The 27,528-nt window shown below is 40.0% G+C and overlaps 1 protein-coding gene across 2 annotated transcripts in view; it reads right to left on the bottom strand.

Annotated features, from left to right (window-relative positions):
* Window positions 1-281: 281 nt before the first annotated feature.
* Window positions 282-27,528, bottom strand: part of epha5 (EPH receptor A5) — a 42,103-nt gene continuing 14,856 nt past the window's right edge. Inside the window, exons 4-17 of one of the 2 annotated variants that reach the window (XM_030767000.1) lie at window positions 18,833-18,988; window positions 18,356-18,691; window positions 13,459-13,583; window positions 12,472-12,631; window positions 12,004-12,109; window positions 9,173-9,240; window positions 8,418-8,543; window positions 7,830-8,015; window positions 7,532-7,593; window positions 7,048-7,257; window positions 6,110-6,259; window positions 3,584-3,777; window positions 2,376-2,531; window positions 282-2,040 (exon numbers count right to left, since the gene is read on the bottom strand). In XM_030767000.1, coding sequence (XP_030622860.1) covers window positions 1,935-2,040; window positions 2,376-2,531; window positions 3,584-3,777; window positions 6,110-6,259; window positions 7,048-7,257; window positions 7,532-7,593; window positions 7,830-8,015; window positions 8,418-8,543; window positions 9,173-9,240; window positions 12,004-12,109; window positions 12,472-12,631; window positions 13,459-13,583; window positions 18,356-18,691; window positions 18,833-18,988 — 2,141 coding nt within the window. In that variant the 3' untranslated portion in view covers window positions 282-1,934. The remainder of the gene's footprint in view (window positions 2,041-2,375; window positions 2,532-3,583; window positions 3,778-6,109; window positions 6,260-7,047; window positions 7,258-7,531; window positions 7,594-7,829; window positions 8,016-8,417; window positions 8,544-9,172; window positions 9,241-12,003; window positions 12,110-12,471; window positions 12,632-13,458; window positions 13,584-18,355; window positions 18,692-18,832; window positions 18,989-27,528) is intronic. The other variant, XM_030767001.1, reaches the window with a different exon arrangement.

The following is a 27,528-nucleotide window of genomic DNA, read 5'->3' as shown; positions in this document are numbered from 1 at the left end:
TATTTTCCATGTTTTGTTTGAACCCTGTAGAAACTTGTAGCAAAAGTACCAAAAACACAAAAATTAGTTTTGTAATTCCAAATTACATATCAGAAGCATGACCTACTGATAAAGTGCAAATCAAATTTCATAGATTTTAATGTTATCTACATCCATCAGAACATCTGGTCAACCGGATTATGAGATATTGTATAATAAAATAATTACTGGTTTTAGATGTAAAATTAGAGAACCTGGATCTGTAAACTCACTGTTATCTGACATTGTAAAGTGATACATTATTCTCAGAAGTAAAAGATTTATTGAGTAACCTAAACTCTGAATTAACAAAAGGAGGCACTTCATACTTAATGACTCAGTTTATAGCATAAAATCAAACAGTTTTGTTGTTCTTGTTGTTGTTCTTTCAGTTGAATGAGCATATATAATTTTTTCATTGAATATCAATTAATTATTAAGATGTCAACCCATTTTAATCACCACAACCAAGCTTCAAAAGGTAAAAGATATGTTATTGGAGAAAACACGGGTTTGAATGTACTTATGAGAGCAAAAATGAGATGAGGTTTGAAATGATGGTATGGTGCATTCACTGAACAGCTCCAAACAGCCCTGCAAAGTCGTTCACATAAGAACAGAAGAGATTTATGATCCGATATTGATATTACCAATACATTTCAAGGTAAACTGGAAAACAAAATATGGATATGAACTTCACGAAAAATCATCTATGTGGAAATAATTAAATCTATGTGTCCCCAGTGTAAGACTATTGCCATATATTATGAAGCTAATTTTTGTTGTCATAATTATTCAGCTCAGCAGATACAGACAATTTATCTGTTTGAAATATTCATTCCCATTTCAAAAGCAGTCATTTTATCTCAGAACTGTATGATTCCCAAGATTTGTGCTCATTTCATCAACTAAACAAAATATAAATAAAACAACAAAGAGTCCTGACATGATCCGCCAGGTGAAAAAGGAGCAGAAATAAATAGTCAATAATTTAAAGTATCAACATGGAAGAATCACGAACATGTTTCACCCATCAAGTGCGGCAGCAGTTGTACACTTCCTCATGAAGCACTGAGAAATATTATGAGCATTAACAAACCTGAACATATTGAGCATTCACTGTTAGATACTCCCTCCGATCTCTAGTCTTACGTTGCCTAAACGGAATATGAATGGATATGTTTGCTAACTGTACAGTATTTACAAATAGAGTTATTAACTATGTGCAGGAATAAATAAACAGTACTGTAATAATTTTGCTGAAGTGCATCACGCTCCGTATATATTTAACCACCCCTGTATTAAGACACATATTTTGTGCAATAGAAGAATTATTTTACATGTCCATTACTTCATCTTGTTGGAATCAGGTAAAAGAAATGAAAGGAAAAGACATTGAGCTATCTACTATTGCTATGTAATACAGAGCAGTTCATTACTTCAACAAATAATTTCAAACAAATCTTTACTGCATCGACTCCTTTCTGAGGGATTTTCAGTGAAAGCACAGCTTTATCCTGACTGTTACATCTAGTGGCTTTCTGGAGGTAATGTTACCCTTGAAACAGCTCTGGAAAAAGTGCTATACATTCGGCCCAGAGACGGCTGACCTCCATGTCAGAATCATTCCCGGGAATGTGCCACCGTTTGGGAAATGTCCGCTCAACACGCTCCCGTTAGTCCCTCTGAAATCTAAAAAAACGCTCAGCCAAGGAGCTGTGCTCCAAAAAAACAACAACAACAAAAAAAAAAAACGGTTCGCTCGACAACTTTATCTCCGCATTTCTTGTCTCTTGGTTTATACAGTATCAGTATGTTTTTGTTCCCCCTCTTTTTTTTAAATAATTCCCTTCAGTTACTAGTTGTCTGTGGTAGAAAGTGCAAGGCTACAGTCTTAGACATGTCTGAGCATGTCCTCAGATGGCCAGCGTAGCATTCATCATCTGGACTCGCATCTCTTGTATACTGTTAAGGATCTTTTTCTGGTGCCCGGCCAGGTTCACACCAACCCTCCTCAAGTCACTGCAATAACAAATATCAATGAATGATGATATTCATGTTTAATATTAAATATATTTAATTAAAGTTTCATTTGTGGATCAATTGAGAAATCTATAGAAATATTTAATTCATGTTGGGAATTGCTGTCAAAAGCGGCATAGTAAGAATAAACTGTTACTAATATATCCTTTTTCCAAACACCAAAACTACAACACCTACAAATCGGGTCGGCTTGAAAAGCTGTTGAAAACTTCTAAAAGCATTCTGTATATTTCTCATAAATCTGCTCTAAGTGTACAGGAAAGGGAAACAAAGCCCGCAATCCCCCATCAAGAACCCAAGACGTCCAGACTCACTCCAAGGTCATCTGAGCGACCACGTCTACTGAAGTGTATCCACTTTCCATGAAAAGCTCGGTGTATCGACCCATTTTTATGGCTTCCAACCATTCCCCTACAGAGCTGTATACACTGAGCTCTGTGCTGCTGGGCTCCACTAATAAATTGGACACCCTGTGGGAAAGACAAATAGACTAGTCAACTAATAGATGCAGATATCCAACAGAAACAGAAGAATGTTACATATACACTGTGTTCTGGATACTGTATTTTACATATTCACTGCATCTGCAGAAACAGCTGACTGTACATAAGGCTCTTACAGAAAGAAAGAAAGAAAGGAAGAACAATGTATTCATAAAAAAAATGCTTTATGTTATTGTTTTCTTTATCTACTTTAATTTTGCTCTTAAAGAATAGAATGCAAAATGATTCCATGTCAAATTAGAGACACATATCAGTGATGACCAACATACTATGTGCAATACATGGAGTATCATTTGCTTTTAATATTAGTGCTGCCGTGTGAAATTTGTCTCATGATAAAAACACATTTAAATACAAACTGCATCATTAATACTTACAGGTCCTGATATGAAACAAGGCAAAATACAGAATAACATGCACAACTGTTAAATGCATTCTTTTTAACTTCAAATCAATTTCATATTAAATCATGACTAATTACATAATGCAATTACAGGTGATAAATTATTCCAGCATGTAAAAATACAATAAAAAATGCAATCCTCAGCGTCTGAGAATATATTTGATGGCGTGTAATCATCATAATTGGAGGTCATTTGTATGCTGTCTGTTCTGCTTAATTCAACATTAAATCATGGGATTTGAAGGGTTAGCTGTTGCAAGTGTTATTAAATCTTGATCTTTTCTGACAGCCATGTAGAGAAGTGTTCATGCTCAGTTATCAACATTTTACAGACAAGACACACTTTTTATGTTTATAGTCCCTAAATGAACTGTCATAAATCGGAACACCAGTAAATTTGATTGGTGCTTAACATTTATGAAAATTAGTCTAGTTAAACAGAGAACAGAGATTGTGTTTACAGGGAAGGAAAACAGTGGGAAAAGAATACTCAAAAATATATATTTACTGAGAGAATGACATAACAATTAATATATATAAGACTGACCAAAGACAACAGTAAAGAAATTTTAAAAAGGCTGAACATAAAACTAAAGAGAAAATGAATATGCCCTACCTGTTAGAAGTGTTGACGAGGCTTTTCAGGCTACTGGGATTACGGATAAGTTTGTCTAGAAGACTGACGATCTCCTCAAACTTGGGCCGACTGTTTCTGTCCTTCTGCCAACAGTCCATCATTAGGTGGTAGAGAGCAGTGGGACAGTCCATTGGCCCTGGCAGCCTATAGTTCTCCTCTACTGCTTTAATCACCTGATAGAAGAGTACACACACACATGCACACGCACGCACGCACGCACACACACACACACACACACACACACACACACACACACACACAAATTCATCGATTTTTAGGCAACTCAGAGAGAGTCGGGAGAGAAACTTGCATGACTAGCACTCTATTCTAGTCTATTAAATCAGTAATACACACGCACCAAGCGATATCAGGAAATATCACTTGTGATGATACTTATACATAAACAACCCTCCGCTTCCTCCTGACAAACAAACTCAGTATAGAGCCTACAAGTGGCTCATGTGCAGTGCAGCATGGGTAAATAGCAGAGCCTGCTCTGTTTGGTTAGATTATTTGAGGTGTGGATAAATGCCAGGGGCAGAGTAGCAATGCGTCATGGGATGATGCCGCCCTCTCTTCCCCTCAGATGTTCCAGCAATCTGCCCAGCTCCCACACCACACACACAAAAAAACAAGAGCAGCTCAGAAAGCAACATCCCCCGACAGCAAGAAAAAGAAGAAAAAGAAGAAGAAGAAGAAGAAGAAGAAGAAGAAGAAGAAGAAAAAGAAGATGACTGAGACTTGCAGTGCAATGAGATCTGAGAAAAAAAAAAACCCTCATGCAGGCATTAAATAATACATCAAATAAGTTTGCTGCTTCCCTAGTGTGCCTGATGAAGCTTAATGATGAAGCAGAATGCAGGATCTGAGACTGGGGATGAAGCCATCATAGCGGGGTGGGGGGAGAGGAGAGGGGGGGGGGGTCACACAACTTGATAAAAAACCATGACTTGAAATTGCACCTCCTTGAGGGACCTGATTTGAAAACTTGAAGTCTGCCTTGCCTCCCTTTTCATCTCCCTGCAAATAGACACATCATCTCTTATACTGACACATGGCAGGAGCCCCATACAACGCATCTCCACAAGCAAAAACAACAACTGTATACAAGGTGGGAGTGTTATTTTTTCCCATGAATATCCTCGCTATTCTATAGCACACAATTCGCGCAGGCGGTATGAAATGATATTTTAAAAATGATATTATAATATATCACCTACAAATGGACAACTCTTTGCTCTTCTGAAAGCCTGCCCAATCATTATTGTTAAGGGTGAATTTCATAAATCTGTGGTTTTGTGAAAGAAGCCAATGTATTTTACCCTCCACCTACATCTAGAAGTGCATTTGTCTTAACGTCTAAGTATCTACTTCTTCTCCAGTCACAAACTGCTTTTCTAGCACCTCCCTTGTGATCTCATTCCACTGTTCATATGCCCGTAACCTTTCACCTGCCTCCTGGCTGTTCCTCTGTCAAATCAGAAAAGACTCTTTACCCCCTCCAGGCAGGTCCATGTTCTTGATGGCTTTGTTCAATAACTTCAGTTAAACTGTGAATTTCCCTGTCTCTACTTCAGTCTATTTTTAGACTGTTACATTTAATCCCTCCCCCATGGCCAATATATTATACACATGCCTCGCCACATTTGCCACAGTATATAATTAATGGCATTCTAATCATCTCTAATCACCACGATGAAAGCATTTCTGGAAGAGGATAGAATTAGACATATTTTAAAAATACTGTTGATACTTCATGTACAAAAGATATACACAAATCTAATTTTCCATGGTGACTGGCAGCTGGTATGAGCAGCTAATCAAGTTAGTTGAGCAAAAAAGTTTTAATGAGTCAGAGTGGATTGATGTGTTCCACTGAAAACAGTCACATGTCAGACTAACTGATTTCTGGATTTTTTTCTTTTTAAACACACATAAAACGTGCCCCTTCTACTTCACAATTTTGATGTACGTTGGCGGACACGCGTTTTACTATTAACATATTATCGGTGCTACAACCACTAAGCCACTAACAACTAATGTTACAAAACCCCAAACTTGTTGCTAACATGTTGAATTACCAGCCAAATTAATTTTGCCATTATTAAGCATTGGAAGCCATTTGGATGTATTTCTTGTTTTACTTCTTATCAGTTTAAATAATCGTATTCATTAAAGAGTCAGTCCTTCTGATTGGAGCATGAGAGAGAATGAGTAACAGAAACACTTTTTACAGTAGTGTTTACAGATAACATCAGTCCATTGCTCATATCACTCAAACTCAAACAATTCATAAAAGTCAGTTCAACAATTTAAAAACATTAACTGACAATTCAAAGATTGATTCTTAGAGACACCATTACACTCACTCGCCGGTACAATTTATTGGTTTAAACAGCGACTCTGAATCATCCCTGTTGTCTCATCTCCACATCACATCGTTCAACCACACGTTCGACAACTTCATGCTTAAGTTTGACGTAGCAGAACGACGAAGCTACTTACGTCTTGATTGCTCATTTCCCAGTATGGCCTCTCTCCGTACGACATCACCTCCCACATGACAATTCCGTAGCTCCAGACGTCGCTGGCTGACGTGAACTTACGGAAAGCGATGGCCTCGGGAGCTGTCCACCTGATAGGAATCTTCCCACCCTGCGTGAGAGAATACCAGACAGCAGTCAGACCATTTTCTGTCACAGCATCTTTATGGGTGCTTATCATTCCAGTTCAGAGCTGTGAGAAAACATGTCTCATGGCAAAAATCCGTGACAGAAAGCTGTGGACAGTCTTCGAGTTAAGGCAGGAGGGCTGCTAATTGGATGTCCTGGAGCTTGCCTGTCTCAAAACTCTGACAGGTCTGTCACACACACACATTCACCACGCTCTTTGGGAGGCACATCTCAATTTGCAGGTTTGGAGTGCGGTGAAGATGGCATAATCACACGCAGGGTTCTGAACATCCGACACTCTTGCACCACAACGAGATGGTGTAGTGGAAACACCAATGAAACAGTAAAAAAAAAAAAGAAAAAAAAATCACAATGCTGGCACCAATTACCGCAACCAACGGCAAGCCTCTAATTATCTCTCTGTCAGCAGTGTGTCTCTCCCATCATCCCACACTGTCTTTATTAATAGCCTATCTAACAGCAGCCTACAAAGCTGACATCAAGCCAGCACAGAGAGTTAGTGGATGGGCCTGTGAAGGATTCAGCTTATGATGTTCTGAATACTTGCTGCTTTTGTGTGTGAGAGAGAGAGAGAGAGAGAGAGAGAAAGAAACTCTTTTTAATTCCTGTATTTAATACCCTGTATTTTAATACCTGTACTTTTGTCACATTAGAGAGGAGTTAATGGCAGGACAAGGGTAGAGACAATGACTCATTTTCTGTTTGTAGATCTGAATGTCTGTCTTTGTGTGTGAGGAGTAATAGACGTACTCGTGTGGTGTATGCGGCCTCGGGGTCATCCTCCAACACTCTGGACAAGCCAAAATCTGACACCTTGCACACCAGGTTGCTGTTGACCAGGATGTTGCGTGCGGCCAGGTCACGGTGCACGTAGCCCATGTCAGAGAGGTAGCGCATGCCTGAAGCAATACCCCTCAACATACCCACCAACTGGATCACTGTGAACTGCCCATCATTCTTCTGTTAGAGAGGAAGATCATTTATGTGAGAGATGAATGATAAAATCCACACAGCTGTTCAGTTTATACAGTGTGGTCAATTTCCAAACACTCTATATGTCTGCAGGCAAAATATCAATCATCTTTGTTAATGTAACAATGGCAGTTATAACATAAGAATTAACATCATATAGCTAAAGTTAACTTAAAACGTATTAACAACTGCCAATACAGTGATCACAAAGCAAGATACTGGCTCAATTATGGCACATCTGAAGTGAAATAAGTACACTTGCCTTTAAAAATGTGTCGAGAGATCCATTCTCCATGTATTCCGTTATAATCATCACTGGCTTACCTTTAAACAGAATAGATATGGCATTGGACACATTTATCAAAGTCTACATTCTCCATGACCTGCTGTAAAGCATAATTGCATTATAAGGTTAACTTAATCTAGAAACTACTTCCACTGCATTCCACTAATCACAAGATGTAATGTGGATAAACATGTTTATGGTGAATGTTTTCAGTTGCTGCTAATTTGCTTTCAGATCAAGTTCTCCCTTTATCAGGACATATCTAAATACTCACTTTTGGTAACCACTCCCTCCAGGTGGATGATGTTAGGGTGATCAAACTGGCCCATGATGCTGGCCTCAGCCAGGAAGTCCCGCCTTTGCTTCTCTGTGTAGCCTGCCTTCAGAGTTTTAATGGCCACTTGGATCTCTCTCTTTCCGGGCAGTCTGAGGGGCCCACTGCACACCTCCCCAAACTCACCTGCAACCCAGTACAGAAAAAAGCACAGCCAATGAGGCCTGGCCAGGGAAACCTGACATCTCCCGCTGGACTCCAGTTCCTTTATGGACAGATGTGACCTCTGCAAAACCACTCTACTGTATCATTCCGTTCACTTAAACTCCAGTTCTATTCATCAAATCTCATGGTTCTGACGTCTTATCTCATATATGAGGCATAAATGCTGTTATTTCATACATTTAAAATGTAAGACGGTCATATGTAAGTCATATGTAAAATGTAACTGAAATATGACTCTGGCAATCAGCTGAGACCTGTACTATATTGAAAAAGTGCAGGCTTAGGTTTTCAGAACACTGCGTCTAAGGCCTAATTGAAATTCTCCTCTGTGCTTGCTGTTTTATATCTGCATAACTCACTCACCGGCGCCTATCACCCGCTCTATTGTAATGCATGATACATCAATCTCTTTGGCAAACTCGTGGACAGCCTGGTTTGGATCTTCATAGGTGTGAGGATCAATATATGTGCGCACTCCAGGGAACTGGACTGTGAAAAGAAAGAGAGATGGAAATATTTCATTCGCACCACTTTACAGCTTTCCCAGAAGAGGGACAAGGGACAGGACTGGGGGGGGGGGGGGGGGGGGGGGGTAACATAACACAACATGAAAGGTGTTACGCTAGAGAGTGAGAAGAAGATGGACATGTGAGGTCTATCTCTAGAGAATGTTCAGTTTTCTTCACAACCATATACAAAAAACAAGAGACATGTAACATGGGACAAACAATGAAAGATATTTTTGTGTCCTGCATGGAAAAACTACATGAAAGGACACATCAGTAGAAAATGCGTCAGCACAAAATGTCTAAGCATGATTTTTTTTTTTTTACTTGCACTACAGTTGAATAAAATATTGTCATTACCATACAATCCACTAGAAATAGTTCATTTTGCATGTTGCAAAATAAACATCACAAACAAATTGAATGTCACATCCTTTTTCTACTCTTTTTGTGTGACCTAAGGTTGTTGGAGGGAGGTTTCTTGCTAGAATAGAAATAGTCATAAACAGCGATGCTCTGATGATTTCTCTCTCACATCAAAGCTAAGGACAGGCTCAACTATGAAAGCTGAACTCTGAGTGAACCCATTCATTTCCCCTTCACATGACTTACTGTGGCCATTGTGAAAGTGCATCTTCTCTTCCTCTGGATCCTGCTTGGCCTTGCTGTAGCCACAGCGTCTAGGAGACAGAACAAAACAAACACTCCATCACTGAATACTTCATACTCATCAATGGGTCTTCCCTTGATACTGCTCTCTCTCTCTCTGTCTCTCTGTCAAATGTGGCATTCTTAATTGAAATTCCGCCCAATAGATAAAGTGTGTGTAGTAAACAGATTGGAGAGGAAAGCTGCTAATGGGTTTATCTTGCTCTCAGCAAAGCCAGACTCTAGAGATGGCTATCCAGCACACACTGGCTAAACACAGATACAGAAACACAGCGGTCTGCTCTGCACATAATGTGCTGCTCAGTGTTTCCTCTGGCTGATGTTGCTTATTTGTATCTATGTGTGTGTGTGTGTGTGTGTGTGTGTGTGTGTGTGTGTCTTTGTTTGCATGTATCAGTTTTGTGTAAGGAACGTAAACATCCTGTCTCAGCACGGAGACACAGTTGCTGAGGACGGCATTTGAGTTAGTGTTATGACAGTGCAGTGATGTTCTCGCAGTTCAAACGAGCTACGTTACAAAACCTGTGAAGAGTGCATCCGCTTGGTCAAGGTGTATCTGATTTGACGCACGGCAGCTTGATCTCTCTACCACTGCCACTCTACCACTTGTCGAGTCACCCAGGTTTATAATATTGTTAACTTTTTTTTTTTTTTTGCCCACACCATAAGTCAACATGCTCATATTGCATACTGTAAATATCACTGTGAAGACCAATCGATTTCAAATATTAACATCAAATATCAATCAAATATCAAATGTCACTGCTGATAATCAACGATTCATTATCCATAGGATATACATCCATTTCAGGTATTAGAGAGACCTTTAGTGGTCTGTGAGAACAGCATGGATGTGGCTCTGACTGTTCTCTGGTGTGTATTTTGGGCGAGCCAGAGAAGCAAGGCTCTAATCCAGCAGGATTCAGCTGTTTGCCTCTGGCCTCTGGGGAGAGAGCAGTGTATTCAGTTCACTGGAGCCAATGAATCAGACTAGCGCAGGATCCCAAGAGCTCTACCACTTCCTGTGCTCCACTTCTATCAACGTTTCATCAGACTGTTGCTCCCATCAGCCAGTCTGTGACATCACAATGAAAATGAGAGGTCTCTGCTTTATTATACGGGCAAAGTGACTAAGCATTGCATGAGCGTGTTGGCACACCATCGTGGATTAGCCTGAATAACTCTGAACATTCTGGTTTGATGTCACTTTCACTCATCCTGTCATGTGAGATTTCCAGCCCGTCAGTATAAAAAGAGCTATTAAGACCCCAGCTTTGATCCAGTGAGTAGCATTAGACTGGGAGTGATTACTCAATATTTTCAGGACACTCATAATCGTCAAGTTCCCATGATAGCTTTTCCATGTCATTTGAAGCCAGGCCCAAGGACAGAGCAGTGTAACAGCCCTCTAACAGCCCCACATGCGGTTCATTCATGAATAAACGCTGGCCAAATAGTCGACTGTGACATATTAACAACTCTGATAGCTTTCTACGCAAGTGCTCTTTCTGGAACCTTTATGGGTCAAAGAGGTGTCATGGTTGCAGGTTTAAATGATACGCTGATACACTCTTAACTGTGAATGCTTCAAACCCACTTTGTCCTTGAAGCATGCCTGGGTCCCTGTTTGAACAATCGAGCTGTGTTTCATAGCACGGTCAGGGGAAGCTTGTTAGAAATTCCTCTCACTTCCTTGAGTTTTTTTTTCTGGCCCTACCTCGGACCCATTGTGTAAATCTCTGTGAGAACTTGACAGCATCAAATTAAGGGTTATGCTTCAGTTCAAGGGCACAGGTGGAAAAAACGTATCGTTACAAACAGGTCAGGAAGAGAAATGGCCTCAGACTGCCAACCCTCCCTCTCACCCTGTTCTAAATTTCAGGCCTTTGGAAAATGGACAAGTAGACACGTCCTTCACAGTGAAAATGGAATCGTAGCAGCCCTCTGTTGTCAGGGCTTTCCACTGACAGGCCATTAGTTACCTGGCCACATCCCCTGAATGGACAAAGGATGGTGCAAATTTGTTCCACATACAACACTCTTTACTTGATGATGATGATGATGATGATTATGATGACGATAGGGTATATACCTCTGAGGAATATGTTATCTTAATTTATAGTTTGTATCTAGATAGATATTGTCAAATGAGTGTTCACACATACAGTACCTTACAAGCATTATTAAGCTCTTCAGATACACCACCTAACACTTTTACTAGAAAGTAAACTGCTTTTCCATTTGTTTCCTCTGACATTTTTCAAACAATGACATGTGCAGCTGTGGCCTCCGCGTTGGAGACAGCATATGTGTAGCAGGATATTATCACTGGGGTTTTTTTCCTGCTCAGCTATTGTATGTGGCAATGATGGAACAGTCTCTCAGTGGAGTGTTTACATTAAGGAGGTAGCCCTGCATTTCCACTTCAGGGCCAACACTACTGATAACATGACGGTTAATCCCTGTGTACATTTCTCTGCTGGCCAATATGCTTGAAATTCATTTCCATGTAGAGACTATTCTCCAGACTATGTCAAAAGAGCTAATTTAATATATCTTTAAACAGGATATATATGACAACCTCATCAGGGAAATGCAGAATTTAAAGAGGCATTAATGCTGTAGACATGTTTCTACTTATCTACAGTGTCATGTCATTCTAATAGACGTCACTGTACTGCAGTCACACATCACAGCGCCATAAGGACAGATCAAACAGATGTATAAATGAAGCATGAATGGTATTTAAATCCAATGGCCTGGATCATTCTTACCTGCCACTGAGAAGGAAGCCCGTGACTACTGCCAGCAGGATGACACCCACAGTGATGGCCACAGCGATGATGGGAACCTGGCCCTGGTCACTGGATGCAGCTACTACTGGAACACACACAGTGGACATGAGGGGGAGGGGCCGGTATAAAGGAGCTTGGAGCGCCTCTGTATCTGTCTGTCTGAGATGAGGCTTTAGTACTCACATTGACAATAAAATAAGATAAACTTGTCAGTTGTTGATTACAAAAAAATATATAACAACAAAAACAATTTTATGCAATCTGTACTTTATATTATTCGGTAAAACTGAGATGTTTATTGCTCACCCCCCAGCCATCTCCTGTCTACCAACACAGATTGTGAAAAATGAACAAAAAAATCACAAATGATTAAACTGTTTCTGTTTAATACAATCTTTTTTTTTTTTTTGGTTTCTGCTGTTCCTGTAGTGCGATTAACTGACTTACAATAGGGGCTCGTTTCAAACTCAAAGCGTCGACTGAAGCTGCCGTAGCCTGCGGACGTGCGTGCTCTGATCTGGAAGATGTAGACAGAGGAGGGCTTCAGTCCGTCTGCAACAACCTCTGTCTCCTTTGACTTGATGATGGTGTAGCTTGTCTCCTGATCCTTCATTGCCCCCCCAAAACAGAAAAAAAAATGTCAGAATAGAAAGAGGGACTGAGAGAAGGAGTAAAAAAAGCATTCAAAGAAAATAACCTTCATCCCCAGAGAGAGAGGATCAGTTTCGTACTTCTCGTTGCTATGGTTTTAGGGCACTGAGTTAAATGGCCCGTCCGTTAGCTCCTACACTGAAGAAGGGGGGGGGGGGGGGGTGTGTTAAGGGTGGAGAGTCACCTCTTTTTTTTTTTTTCCAAGTGTTTCATATCAGCATTTCCCAGACCAGGCCTTACACTGAGCTCAGGCAGGAGTTTTGTTTAGTTTCGGCGACATTTTTCTTCAAGCACCATAGGCAAAGGCCACAGGTTGACAAGCTATCAGGATTGGAAATCAAGGCAGATTTGGTTTCAAGTTTTTTGAGCCGTGTTGCCAGAGGAAGTGCCTGGCTGTCTCTATGACTAGAACATTGTACATCACTGAATGTGTTACAGTGATAGATCACTTAATACTAATTGGCTCAGTGAAATCCGGAATCTCAAAGGTCTATCTCCACAAGTACAAGTTCATAAATGTAAAACATTACGGGAATAATTCAGATTTAAAAAAAAAAATTTTTTTTAGTCCATTTGTTTTTGTAGTCCAGTTGAGTTGAATAACTTTTAACCCTCAAAGGAGGAGGTCTGAGTTGTGACATTAAAGAAAAGACACAGTGTCCTACCTGAAGACTTTTCGAGTCAGTGCTGTTAAAACAAAACAGGGGTGCAGTACCTGGTTCCATTTGCACAGAAAGAGTATGTGACCCTTCTGTGAGAGAAACTACCGCATCTTCTGATTACCTTCTCAAAGTACTTGATCTCGTACTCCAAAATGATCCCATTGGGCCTGTCAGGCTCCTGCCAGGACACGGTGATGCTGTTCTTTCCCGTCTTGCCTTTCTTGACCACGCTGATGGGAGATGGGGCTGTGAAAAGAAGAGTTCTACTGTTTAGTCCAAAGCAACAACAACAACAACAACAAAAAAACCCTTTTCATGCCTTGTGGCTGGTAAGTGATGCAATATATTGAAAATGCCTATATTCTTCATTTTATGTCTTGTATTGTTGTTATCTGTGGTATTTAAAGCATAAAAACATGAAAAGAAAAAAAAAACAACATCGCCGTGTTTTACGAAACCAGGTAATGACTTTCTATTGTGCTTTAACAATACAAAAAATTGTCAAAGTCTACAGTTAATCCAAACAAATAGCTTGACATTCGTTTTATCTCAATTTTTTTATGAAAGATGAAAACGCCTTTGAAAATCAGATCAGTAATTTTAACAGTCTTCTGTTTAACACTCTCTACCAAAAAGATGTTCCAAGAAATGATTTAACACAATCACGAGTAAAATTTTATCAGAATCAGAGAAAAAAACAGTTTATGTTAATGAACCAGCTTCTCCACTGTCTAATCACTAAGTTAAATCAGCCTTTGCCCAGTATTACTATAATATCATACCAAAATTCAGGTAGGTATACATAGACTATCAATGGTCGGGCTACACTGTAATGCCTACGGTTATGACTTGGTAAAAGGCAAGAAAAAATATATTTCATTGAAAGAGATTTGTTAGAGCATGGAGACAGAGTAATGCCTGAAACCGTCTTCACTTTCTTTCACTTTGTTCATATCCTTCAAGGCCACTTCTGATGTCATGGCCCTGACTGAGGAGAAAAAAAAGAGTCACCTTTCTAAATGTGGGTTGCTGAAATGTGATCCAAATTTCTGTTGCTGAATGGAAGTGTTAGACTGTAACCGTGAGATAAAGAGCATTTAAGTACATTGGAATGATCCCTAAGGTGCTGATACGATAAATGCATTGCAACAGCGCCGCACTTAGACCTCAAAGGGCTCGCTGATAGAAGAAGAGAAAAAGAGTCCAATTTTCCCCCCTCTTCTCCTGACAAAGAGTAACCGTATCCTCCTCTGGCCACACAAAACTATAATCATTTCTATCTTAAAAGCCTGAAACAGAATACGAAGCAATCCGATCTGGAGGGAAGCAAAACAGAGAAGAGCTGTATTGTGGGAGGGTGCCTGGGCCACTTAAACGGTCTGGCAGCCTGTTAAATGTTGACTTTCAGTCAAGCAGGAGACACGGCTTTTGAGTTATTGATTCTCAATAAGCTTTCGGTTAGCCTGGGGAAAACTTTGAGCAGCAATTTATGATGACAGGCAGTGAAAACATCAGCAGGTGGCCCATCAAAACAAAATACAGCACTAGGTAACATAACATAGTGCACATAAAATGTCTCACATTTACATCTGATAAATATCCTATATGAAAGAGTTCCAAGCATCACGCCTATCAGAATCAGAACGACAAGTTCTCTCTCAGTTCATTAGCAGATTGAACACCTCTGCACTACGGGAAACGTGCCAGTGGAAGTGCAATAGCACATTGATTAATACATGAAATTGGGAAGTGTTGCTATTATTAAGTGTCAGACCTTTTGTAAGTGGCGATCTCACTAACAACAGTGAGGCATCTCACAACTTTGTCACTGAGCTGTGCAATATAGCAGTTACACTCAATACGCTGCCAGCTATTTGCGGGATCAGCGGTAACTTCAGGCAGCGCTGGTTTTTACTGTGAAAAATCTTTCAGTCTAATATTTGCAACTAATTTAACTGAAGTTGGCACAGTGGGCTGCCAGTCTTCATCTGGAGACAAGAGGTCATCTTTTAACCGCTCCGGTTGGACTGCCAATGCAGCTCTCTCAACAGGCTGTGTTTGTAAACAAGTGTTGTTTGCAGAGTCCTGCTGAGAGGCGAGCTGAAAACCTCTGGCAACACAGAGTGGCCCGGCAGCCAAAACCGGGCCGAGATATGAGTCCTGCCAGCGGGCACCAGAGCAAGAGCCAGCCAAAGAACACTGGTTCCTCTCAGTAATAATCCAGTCCAGCATGCAAAATGTACCCTCTCGCCTTAAGCAAGCTTATTCACCCAATCGCACACAAACCATATGCCTGTTTAAAACCTGAAAGGAATCGCAAGATGATTGCTGAGGCAGTGCAATGAGAAATAGTCTTCAACAGAGAAACAATGACATGTAGATATGGACAAAGTTTGGAAAAATGAGTAGCACTACAGGCTACAGAGTCAGAAATGTTCTTTAAGTATGTGTGTGTGTGCGTGTTTGTGTGTGTGTGTGTGTGTGTGGGGGGGGGGGGGTAGGGTCTTTAAAAAAACAGTGAGAATAAGATGTTCTGTACAGCATATCATCTCATCAAACAAACATTATCTAATCAGTATAACCTAATGTAAGAAGGCACAAGCTCTTATCAGTACAGCCGTGCTGTAGCCTTTTACCATGAAATACTGTAAAACTATTCAGACTGAGTGCTAAACAAATGCTAATAAGTGACTTATTGAGATGACAAATTGGGCACCATCTGCGTAGCCTGCTCTTCGACGCCAAAGGATCAGATATCGAATACATTGCCTTCACATGGTGCAATACACAAATGCTTGAAACCGGCTTCCAGAAACACCTCTAAATGCACGCAATTCACAATATCAAGTGTGGCAACTCGTGGCAGACAAATCTGTCAATTAGTTATCCGTCAATGAGATAATATCAAAGGCGTACAGAATGGCTGTACAAACGCCACTGCTCGTGTGCCTACAGACATTCATAATCGGGAATATGTGAAAGCACTTCACATGCATGCTAAAACTGAACTGTAAACGCCTGCACCTGCAAGCAATTGAATTTTTTTTTCTTTTTTAATGAAATCTAGTTCACATGAAAAAGGGCAAAAAATCTGTAGGCATTCGATCAATCTGTGCGCACTGCGCACTGCCCTGATTATGAAAATCCTCCGTTTCTAAAAGCAAACAACCGCGTTTTTTGTATTCACATTTAGCCGCTTCAGTGGCCCATGTCTGTAGCCTGCAATTTTCTGTAGCTGCGCGAAGGACCTTCACATCAAGCTTAGCCTGCCAGCTCGTCTTGTACGGAAAATGTCACTTTTGGTTGGCATCATTAACGTGTTTTGAGAGCATAATCCCTACTGATTTTACTGATTTAATGGGCAGAGCAGATGTTGACGCCTATTCTACAGGGGAAATACCTACATCTTCTCGGTTAGATAAACGCACCATGAGACTGTTTTGTATACAACTTAAATGCATCCGTGGCGTTTTTGTGACAAAGATGAATCGACGAGGAAACAAGTGCAAATATTGTGTTAAATATTTCAACCTAAATTAGACTGCTGCAGTTGTTCGTAAAGGTTGTTGAAAACGCTGCGGTCTTCAGGATAATGGATTACGCACCAGAAAGTGGAAATAAATGTTTTTGCCCTTTCTGCCGCCTGCAACACCTGCGCCGACAGCGGGGAGTTCTGATGCAAGCAGGCCTTGGGCTCAAGTATTACATAAGGCTTGGTCCTCTCCAAGGGATAAGGCATAGGTTCTTCACCAAATTTTTAGCATTCGCCTCGGTGTCAATAAGCACCGCTGGGTCATGACTTAGCGCGGGACTTCAAGAAAGTAACTTTAACAATAAGATGATATTCGTAACTATGTCATTTACTTCAGCGCATTTGGACCGACAAAACACCTATCGACATTATCGAATCTTTACAAACTACAAATATTTAGCTCTTCGTCATCCACATTGTTCGAATTAAACAACTTTCACCGATTATCGAAGGAAACGCACGACAGGAAAACGAAGGGTTTGGTTTTCTGCTTTTTGACAAGATTTCCTGATTGGTAAAAAAAAAAAAAAAAAAAAACCACATATGCCATGGTGCACAGCAGGTACCTGATCAGCTGTATTTGGCAAACCCAAGTCATTACAGTTGCCATTCAGATGAATAAGATTATACATCAGTATGTTTGATCATTATTACCTTGATGAATATAAATACATGTCTTTCTCAAAGGAGAGACTTTTAGTGTAATGCAGACCCTGTCCTACATAGGGTTTGATATCCTGAACACATGGCATGGCAGGAGAGACTATGGCTTTCAGTTTTATCATTATTTGGTTAACTGGAGGACAAGCTGAACGTCAGCGTAGGTTATTATCTTCACTATACAGCTCACTCAAAGACCTCAGTGACTCTGAATTAGGAGCACTGCGTGAGTAATGCCGATTCTCTGAGCTTCAGCGGGTAAGTTTTGAGTCAGCCTTTTTGAGGACATCTTTAGCACGCTAAAACAGATACAGTGCAACAAGAGGTAATGATTATTTCACAAAGATAGCGAAAATATGAAATTCTCCTCTCAACACTACATTAAGTTGCCTCTCAACAGTGCATGCGAAGTTTCCTGCGCCTGGAAATTGGATGTCACTGTTGTTTTAAAGCCATATCATTACAAATTGTAGCTCAGAGATACTGCCCACAGGACCATAATTAACAATTAGTTTAACAAATAATGGGAATAACCTCCTCTTCTCTATGACTATATCCACATGCACACAATACTGTTGAGCTAAAAAAAAGGACACACTGCCCTTCCAAAAGACCACAATTGATAATTAGTTTGTGGAACGTCACTACAGGAGTAAAGCGTCTATTTAACTGATGATGCAATTATTGGAATATAGCTAATATAGCTGCCTTACCTATCTACATTTCCAACATGTCGAAATTTCATTTTAGTTACCAGCCATTTTTAGGATAGAAGCCATGTGATTTTTTTTTCCACTCAGCTAGACATACTGGAGTATCCACTCACCTGCCTGGTTGGTGGTAACGTTGAGAGAGACATACTGGCGCAGGGGTGCGGTGAACTCTGAAACACCATTGACAACCTCCACGTCAAAGGTGTAGTTGGTGTGTGCCAGTAAATCCACCACCATGACAGATGTGTTCCGCAGACAAGTGCGCTGGGGTAAGAAACGGACATGGCTCCCGCACAGCTTATAATGGCCCTGATCTCCACTGATCTTCTTGCACTGGATAGTGTAGCACAGGTCTTTCCTTCCGCCTGTCTCTTCTGGTGCTGTCCACTCCAGGAACACACTGGTCTCATTCACATTTGAGATTGCATTCCGAGGAGCTGATGGGGGTCCTGGAAGATTTTAAGTGTTCTGTTAGTTAGTTGTAAAGCTGTGGCTGGAAATTGTTTTATTCAACATTTTGAGGCTCATCCAGTAAAAATGTTCTATCCCAGAACCTGTGTGAGCTGAAGTAAAAGGGCTGTTATAATTACTTGTGCATGCCATGTTGGCAGGGTCTGAGTCTCGTTTATAGTAACCCTGCTCACACTGGCAGGAGGTGGAGCCCTCCACCTTGGTGAAGCTGTGAGGAGGGCATTTACTGCAGCTCTGAGTTTGGAGGGCAGATCTGTAGAATCCAGGTTTGCACACTACAGAAAAAGACAGAGAGACACACAGAGATCCTGAGATCATAATCATGTGAACATCAATCAGAATCAATATGTACTTCTGAAATGCTCAGAATTTTGATGTAAAACATGTCATTCAGCCAAAACTTCAACCTTGGCAGGAGTAACCCATATCAGGCGTTTGATACATTTAAAATACATCTCTCATTTTCATGTTTATAACCTTGATTTTCTGAAAAAAGCCAGAAAAGGTGAACAGAAATTCCACTGTTTCATTGTAGTTGCTCACCAAGTTTGACTCATCTTATTTAAGTACAGGCCTTTCAGTACAGCACTAACATTACAGGACCCGACAAGTGGCACTATATACAACCTGTTTACTAATGTCTATCCTCTCTCCGCTTGGTGGCAAGTAATCTATGGAGGGTGCAACTAACTTATGAAATGGTACCAGCATTTTTCTCACTTGCATCACTTGAAAATATCAGTTACTAACAAGACGGAACAGGGTATTATGAAAAGGCTTCCAGACTGGATGGGTCTGGTGTGGTGCTGTGAATAGATTACATTTTGGCCTTGAGGACCATTTGCTGCATTTAGTGTGTGTTCAAATATCCTACACAGGCTTCTTCATCTTAATGGGCCATGGCTGAACACCACCATTTTACACTCTCATCACAATAACTGAGGAAAGCAAGCTAAAAGCTAAGCTCCATTAAGAAACAGTCGGTACCGATCTCTTGAGAAGAACTCAGAATAAGGAAAACTGAGGTTACTTTAAACTAAACAGAGCTGACTAATCATTTTATGTAGACAGGAGGGGAAAAAGAGTTATTTATGCAGATTATAAGAAAACACCTCACTCTTTGAAGTATCTGAGAAGCAATCTAGAATCAAGGGGCTTGGAAAACATAATATGTTGTTCCATATATATATATATATATATATATATATATATATATATATATATATAATGTACAGACTGCCTGAGAACTCCCTGCCTGAGCCTGTCGTGCTGTTTAGTCATTAACCGGCAATATAAACATATTGATAAAAAATTTCAGTTGTATCGTATCACAATGGTTCAGGCTTGCACTAATTTCCATCTGAACACAAAAGAATGGATAAAGAGCAGTGCACTGTCAGGAGGCAGACATGGACTTATCAATCTGAAACAGCAGAGATTTCTTATAACAATTCTGTTGAATTTACTAAAATGCTTATCAAATTGCTTCTTTGAATCCAGGATGATCCCTAGATATTTTAACTCTGTGACTTGTTCTGTTGGTTCTCTTTAAACACTTGCTAGAAATGACTGTGTGGAGATTGTATTTTGTTGTTGTTGTTGTTGTTGTTTTTTTTATCTTAAAAAGCATATTGGTTCTGTCTTTTTGACACTCAGTGTGAGGCAAGAGGAATCAAGACAGGTTGGCACTTGATTCAGGCATTCTCTCGGCTGCTTTGAGATGGTACCAGAAGATTTACCAGATACATTAATGAGTGTGTCATTGGCGAGCTGCTTAGAGAACTGGTTATTGGCAGGCCTCTCACAGATAACTGATGGAGGTTACAAAGAGAGTCAGTCCCAAAACTGAACACTGATGAATGTCCATATTTGTCCACTGAAATGAAGATTTGCTGTTAATACTAACCACATATTGCCTACATTTTTAAAGCATGGCTCAAACAAATTTATGCCTTTATCTGAGAAGCTGAATTTGGCCAGGTTGGACACCAGAACATTATGGCTCATTATGTCCTTAAGGCCTTTTTTTAGATCAAGAAATAGTGATCCAACCTCATCTCTAGCAGACAGTCCTTCATGGGAGGCATTACTTGCGTATCAAATATAACTCCCCCCAAAATGGTTGCTAACCACTAAAATTACTACTAAAAGTAGTCATTTGCTAATGTGCTGTCAGATGTGTACTTCGTAACAAGAATCCACTTCAGATTACAGGCTATTCACAGTGACCTTGCAATTATCATTAACCTAGGTCCTACTGTGAGAATGACAAATTGTGATTCAAATGTCAGCCCTGAAATACTCCCATGATAATGGAAGAGCAGTTTGTATGGGTAGCTGTGAAGTGTTGCATTGCTCTGGGTCTCATATTGTGTGTGTGTGTGTGTGTGTGTGTGTGTGTGTGTGTGTGTGTGTGTGTGTGTGTGTGTGCACGCGCACACGCGTGTGTGCGTAACGTGTGTCATGCTATTGTCTTGTTGTGTGAGCCAAATGTCTTCATGATTATGATGACATACACATTTGATAACACTTTTTTATTTTTGTTATTTGTAAAATAAAGGGTGAAGTCTCAAAATATTTCTTTGGTTAGGGCTAAGGTTAGGGTCAGAGGTTATGTTATTATTCTTTACTTACAGTAGTGTAGGGGTTGATAGAAATTCCCCACTTAGATATGAAAACAAACTAGTGGGTGTGCATGTGTGTGTCTGAAAGACAGATGAGCTACAGTGAGACTACAAATTTTCATGGTATTCTATCAAATTTTAGTACCATTCTATAAAAAACATATTTTAGTTTTGGACACCACAATGAACAGGCAGTTTTCACCCTGAACATGAACATGAATGGACTAAGCACAAATTTCTAAATTTCAGTATGCGGTGACAAAATAGGAGAAACTTTGAACAGTCATTAATTTCATACTAAATATTAATACCAAGGGCTTATGTCACATGTCCTATTTTTTAGTTCTTGTGTTAGTATCTGATATATTCTGACATGTTCACAGGTCCTGTTGTATTTTCTCAACACATCATACCAAAGATCTAAACACTGAGCAACTGAGGCTCAGTTGCCATAATTCAAAAGCAATCAGTTCCTCATCAGAGGACTGCAGAGCAGTTAATCTGAATAATTTGTCACCTGAAAGTGATTTGTCCAGCATATATGTTATAGCTGATGGATATAGATCACAACCTCATGAAATATTTTTTTCACACTTCAGCACGTACTCTATTTAAGTCCCCAGGATGACGTGAGCATTATAATATGACAGGAAAAAAAGCTAATGAAACAGGATGCGCCTTGATTAAATAATGCTCTTAGTTGGAGGTACTATAATGGGCCATGTGAGGGCAGCTGATTGGATTACATTAGGGGGCTTGTGAAAAATAAGGTCTTCCATTTACATCTTTACTACATACACCCAAACTCAGACAAATGGATTAGTTAACAGTTTATCTATAATAATGAAGTTGTCGGATTAGTATTCCGATTTTGGAACATCTGCCTTTAGATTTTACTACAGAGAGCGTTCTTAAAAAAGTAATAATAATAATAAAAAAAAAAATCTTATGCATATTTCATGTAACTGGTTGCATCTGGAAGAATGCTCCTTGGAAGATTAGAATACAAAAATATAGCATTTTTATTTTCAAAAGTCCTTTTGGCTCTGATTTAAAGCTTGAAGGCAGAGGGGGAGGATTTAATAATGTGGGGGTTTTTTCTTCCTCTTCTTCTCCTCCTTCCTCCAAAGTCCCTCTCTGCAAATCTTTCCACTCTGAGAAGGGAAGGCTGTATAAGTAAGGTCTTTAAGGAGAGGAACAAACTGATTCACCTTGACAGAACCTTGGTCCCTTGTCATGCAACATTAGACCTGAGAAATATATGCTGAGTTCTTGTCCTCTGTGCTGGCAGTCTGGCTGTTATCTGTTAGGCCTCTTATTCTTATCCCAAATACCTTAGCATTTAAATGGCCTTTTCTAATCTGTCTGTGTATGGGTTCCTATGCAACCAACATAATCATAATATCATTAATATGACCTTGATGCATACTGATTTGTATGATGTGGTATGTAAAGAACACAAAAAGGACTTCACCCCGTGTTCGACATGAAAGGCAAGATGCCTCACGATGTAAAAAGCCTCAGTGATGCACACTTTGCATTGTGCTACATGCTCAAAGGTTGTGAGAAGATGTGTCAATGCGCCATGAAATCTTCATTAACAGAAATGATTTTGATTAATTCTGAGCTCTTTTGATCTGATTTTCAACTGAAACTGAGCTTTGCGTACAGCAGCGGAATGTTGCTGCCAAGCCTGGTTCCATCATTTAATGTTAGAGGCATTTTAAGCGAGCTTTGAACCTCAGCTGTCACATCTGATCACATACACATTTGCAGGACAAAGCCACTTAGAGGATAAAAAAAGAGAGGTTATGAAAACACCTCCAGATTTCAAAGAATACGCATTAACCAACAGAAACAGTCACCTGACAACAAAAGGACATACTTATGTTGTGCTTTCGTGCCTGATCTAGATTGAGTGTATTTCATTGTGTGTGTGTATGCGTGTATGTGTGTTTTATTGTGTGTGTGTTCACACCACAGATGTCTGATAGCTCTAGCAATCAGGTACACACACACAAACACACACACACACACACTCACTTGATGCCAAGTCACTCTGTTAATTCTCTGTGCATCACCTCACCCTACTCACAATGGACAGTTCGTTACTGTTGTCCTTTCATCCATCTCTCTCTCTCTCCATGTCTCTCCCTACCTCTCTCTTTCCAACCATCTTTTTCCTCCTTGAATATCTTTGTTGTGGGGGAATGGCAGGAAAAGTGGTGCCTGTAGCTGTCACTTTGCCACTCCAATGCCTGGGTGTTTCCAAACAGTAAGGAAGAAAGCACTGGATACAGCACACATGAAAGCAACTTAAGCACTCTGGTGGGATTCCCATCATCAAGCCGGGCTGATTTTTGGTGATGATTTTACCCCTGAGGGCTGCTGGTAGTCCCTGCACAAACTTCTGCCTGAAGAGTAGACACTTCACCTACCATGGAGGATCACACATGAGGTAATAACTATAAACAGACATCTTTTTTTATCATTTCTATGCAGTTTGGGGAAAGTGTTTGCGATTCAATTATTTGTGATTTAATAGTTTAATATGCCACTGAATCAATAAGTAGGAATTCAAATTTCAGGTGCTCTTTCTCTCTCTGTGTCTCACAATCTTAAAATTCTCCACTCTCTAGATGCTCTAGATTACACCACAGTTGGGTAGCAATTAAGTCACTGCTTCTGTCAGGTTCCAAAAGAAAACAGAAAAAAAGTCTGCAGCACATTCGTGCTCTTACAGCAAGAATTGCAAAATGCAAATTATCCTTACTCTACATAAATATTGAAGGGTGATGGATTTGGGTGTTGGATATCTAAATATTGTTGCTGACCAGGTGCATTCCTTTATGTGGACAGTTTACCCTGCATTGCATGGATAATTCCAGTAAGACTTGTTTGGGTTCTCTCTGTGGGCTGTTCATAGTATGAACATAGCATTAATAAATCTGCAGCAACTTGAATAATGCCATGGCATCACCATGGACCAACATTGCTGTCAAATGTTACTAACACCAAAATTTTCAGGCTCTTCTGAAGGACACACACACACACACACACACACACACACACACACACACACACACACACACACACACACAAACACGGTCTATTCCCTACTTATCCCCATATTAGACCAGAACTCAGATCAGTTCTGCAAAAACAGAGTCTAAGGTCAGCCTCCATAATCCTACATTAACTTGGACATGGATGACCTCCACTCCATTGAACGAGTGCTATTTGGGAACTGCCTCCTTTCATTATCCTTAAAGAAAACTGCACCCTTCGCACCATCACCCCTCCTATGCCTGGACTCAGCATCACCCACCATCGCTTTAAAGCCTTCAAAAATGTTCCCCCTCAAACACTTCCCAACCAAAACGCAGGGGCATGAAATCTCCAAATCACATCTTTTTATGGCTTCACTCATCCAAATACGATTAGATTTTGTCATGCTCGACTGAGGCAGATCATTGAGGAAACAGGGCTGACCCCCCCAGAATGCAAGGGCAGGATGTCTCTCCAATGTCACGGCAAATGGGGAACTCTTAATGTGTCTCACAAAGGCTAATGCGTAATTAATATGCACTGAACACTCGTTTGCAAAGGCAATTAAATAGAAGGAAAGGTCCACACTTAATGTGTGTTCCCTTAATAGGAAACCTTTCACTACAACACATATTGATTGCTATAACTTTGTGTTCATAGAAAAAAGAAAGACGTTAAACTTCAAAAACACTTTGATGAGAGAGATGTCTAATAATTGATTTCACAAGGCTTTGATATGGGGCAGTACATAGCACTTCAATAAGACGCACTCCATGCAACTCAGCAATCCAAAAGGAAAACCCCTAACTAATATTCTGACGAATCAATTAACTATTAATTGTTAGGAGGAGCTGGTAGATAAGATAAAAGACACACTGGAACAAAGCATCTTATCCCATTAAAAGCAAATTCCTCCAATGTTGGGCCATATTCTTTTCAGGCTATGGTTTAGATTGGCTTTTGCTGATCTTTACCAAGGACAAAAGGACATGGGGGTAGATCATTTGTTTTAGAGGGGAGAACATGTCAATGAGATAAACCTTTCAGAAAACAAGTATGTATAGTCTGCTGGTTTCTGTGAAAATTCATTGAAAATTTTAACACACAGCATCATAAACCTGTCTGACACAGTGGCGCCATGGACAACGAAAAAAGATAAACGTCCTTTTCCGATGTTTAACTTCCCCCAAGTAAACTTCCTGTTAAAAATGAATGCAAACAAATGACAATATGCAAACATGTGATTGGCGGGCTTCAGTGTTGGTCTTTGTGCTTAGCCATTGTTGTGGCCGGAGTATTTATTTTCGCTCCATTGCTGTTTCACTGTTTAAATAGAGGGGAGGATGGAGCCTGAGGCTCGGCATAGTAAATCTGTTTTCTGAACTACGCTGAATCAATCAAATCAAATCAAAGATCTTCTAATACCCATAACACATGGATCCTGCTGGCACGGGCTCAGCGGTCTCTGTGCCAATGTCTCTGTATGGACTTGTTTCCAGCTTTGTGTCCTTTTCTCTTTGGGTGTTATTTGTGTGGGTATTCACAGAAGTGACAAGCATTGTTCTGCCATATGCTTCAGGTGGTGGAGTTCTGAGTAACAATCTGGACCACCATTGCATAGTTATTTTCACATATCGTGCTAACAAAATAAAAAAGAATCAAGTCTGTCAGCCTCCACAAAAATATTTTAAAACACAAATGGAGAACAGCACAACAGGAAAGATTCAAATCGTCAAGTCCTGCCACTAAAAGGACAGACGCTATTTAAGATGGTGCCATCCTAGTGGCAGCTTGCTCTATCTTTCTGTCTTTTTTTCTTTTTCATTTTCTGTCCTGAGTTTGAGTATTCCAAGTAAATTTTCTTTAACAACACACAATTCCCCTCTAGAATCAATAAAGAATTCATCTATCTATCTCTGCAATAAAAGCTATAAACAGCAAAACCAGCAAATGGGTAGACTGTACAGTCTAGTTTAGAAACTACTGATCTGTGTACCTTATGTAAATATTAAACATGATACAACTACACAGACACTGTGAAATGTTGTTCAGAGTACATCTGAGAAAATCTCAGAGTACATCAGAGAAAATGCAGGAGAAACAAAACAGCTACGCTGAAATTATGCCTGCATGCATATTTCAGTTGTTTCTCTAATTCTTAGATGATACAGTCATTCAGAATAAAAAAAAAACGTAAAATTCTTAGCTGTTGCAACAAAAAAGCAAAATAGCTTGCATCACACAGAGATCCAAATTCCATTCAGTATGATTCAAAATATTTTCCTTACAGATCAGGGTAATCGTATGTTAAAAAAAAAATAAAGTACATTTTAAAAATGTCAGGATAATATTTTAGTCATATGTTCACAAATCATATTTAGAGATTTCGTAACACACCGGTATATCTTCTTCAGGATTTCACTTTCTGAGAATCAAAAATATTGTGACTCATATTAACTGAGACACTGATTTAACATGCAGCTGGAGCCTAGCCCTAAAACAGAGTGAAATGTGAAGACTGATTTAAATAAAACATTGTGCATCTTCACATGCTCCATCGAGCGATTGAAAACTTATAGTGCTTTTGTACACAGTCTCTCCAGCAGCAGAGCCTGCAGACAAGTGAGAACAGTTCTCGATGAAGCTGTCACCTCCTCACACTGTGGCACATCTAACCTCGTTAGAGGTGATTCCCAGCAGTATTGTCTCATGAAACAGTGAGTGAAACAGCAGATTAGCTGTTTCAAACAAGTTTGTTATGACCACTAAACACTTACAGCGGAGCGCAGTGTCTTACTCTGAACAGTGTCTTAGCTAATGTTGGCTAACTAGTGTTAGAATTGATGTTTCACATTCTATAATGTCCAAACATGGCTTCAGGTGGAAAACACTGCCCTCTCTAAATCCACAACCCAAGTGAGGACCTGCATAGCCAGCTAACTGATTTCCCCATTCCATTGGACTGCATTTCTGACATCTTTGTATCTGTGCCACATTTCCATTGTAGCTCAATCTTCCCTTGGCAGGGCGGCGATGAGCAGATCAAGTTTGACATTTCCTGCAGTAATGGCTGACAGGAATGAAAACAGAAGGGAGATCATGAGAGATCAAGCGCTTTCAGGAAGTGCTGGCTGAGGTCTCCC

The sequence above is a fragment of the Chanos chanos genome, chromosome 3 (assembly GCF_902362185.1).
Source record: "Chanos chanos chromosome 3, fChaCha1.1, whole genome shotgun sequence".
NCBI lineage: Eukaryota > Metazoa > Chordata > Actinopteri > Gonorynchiformes > Chanidae > Chanos > Chanos chanos.
The sequence above is the reverse complement of the archived record's forward strand: the minus strand, read 5'-3'. Positions and strand labels throughout refer to the sequence as shown.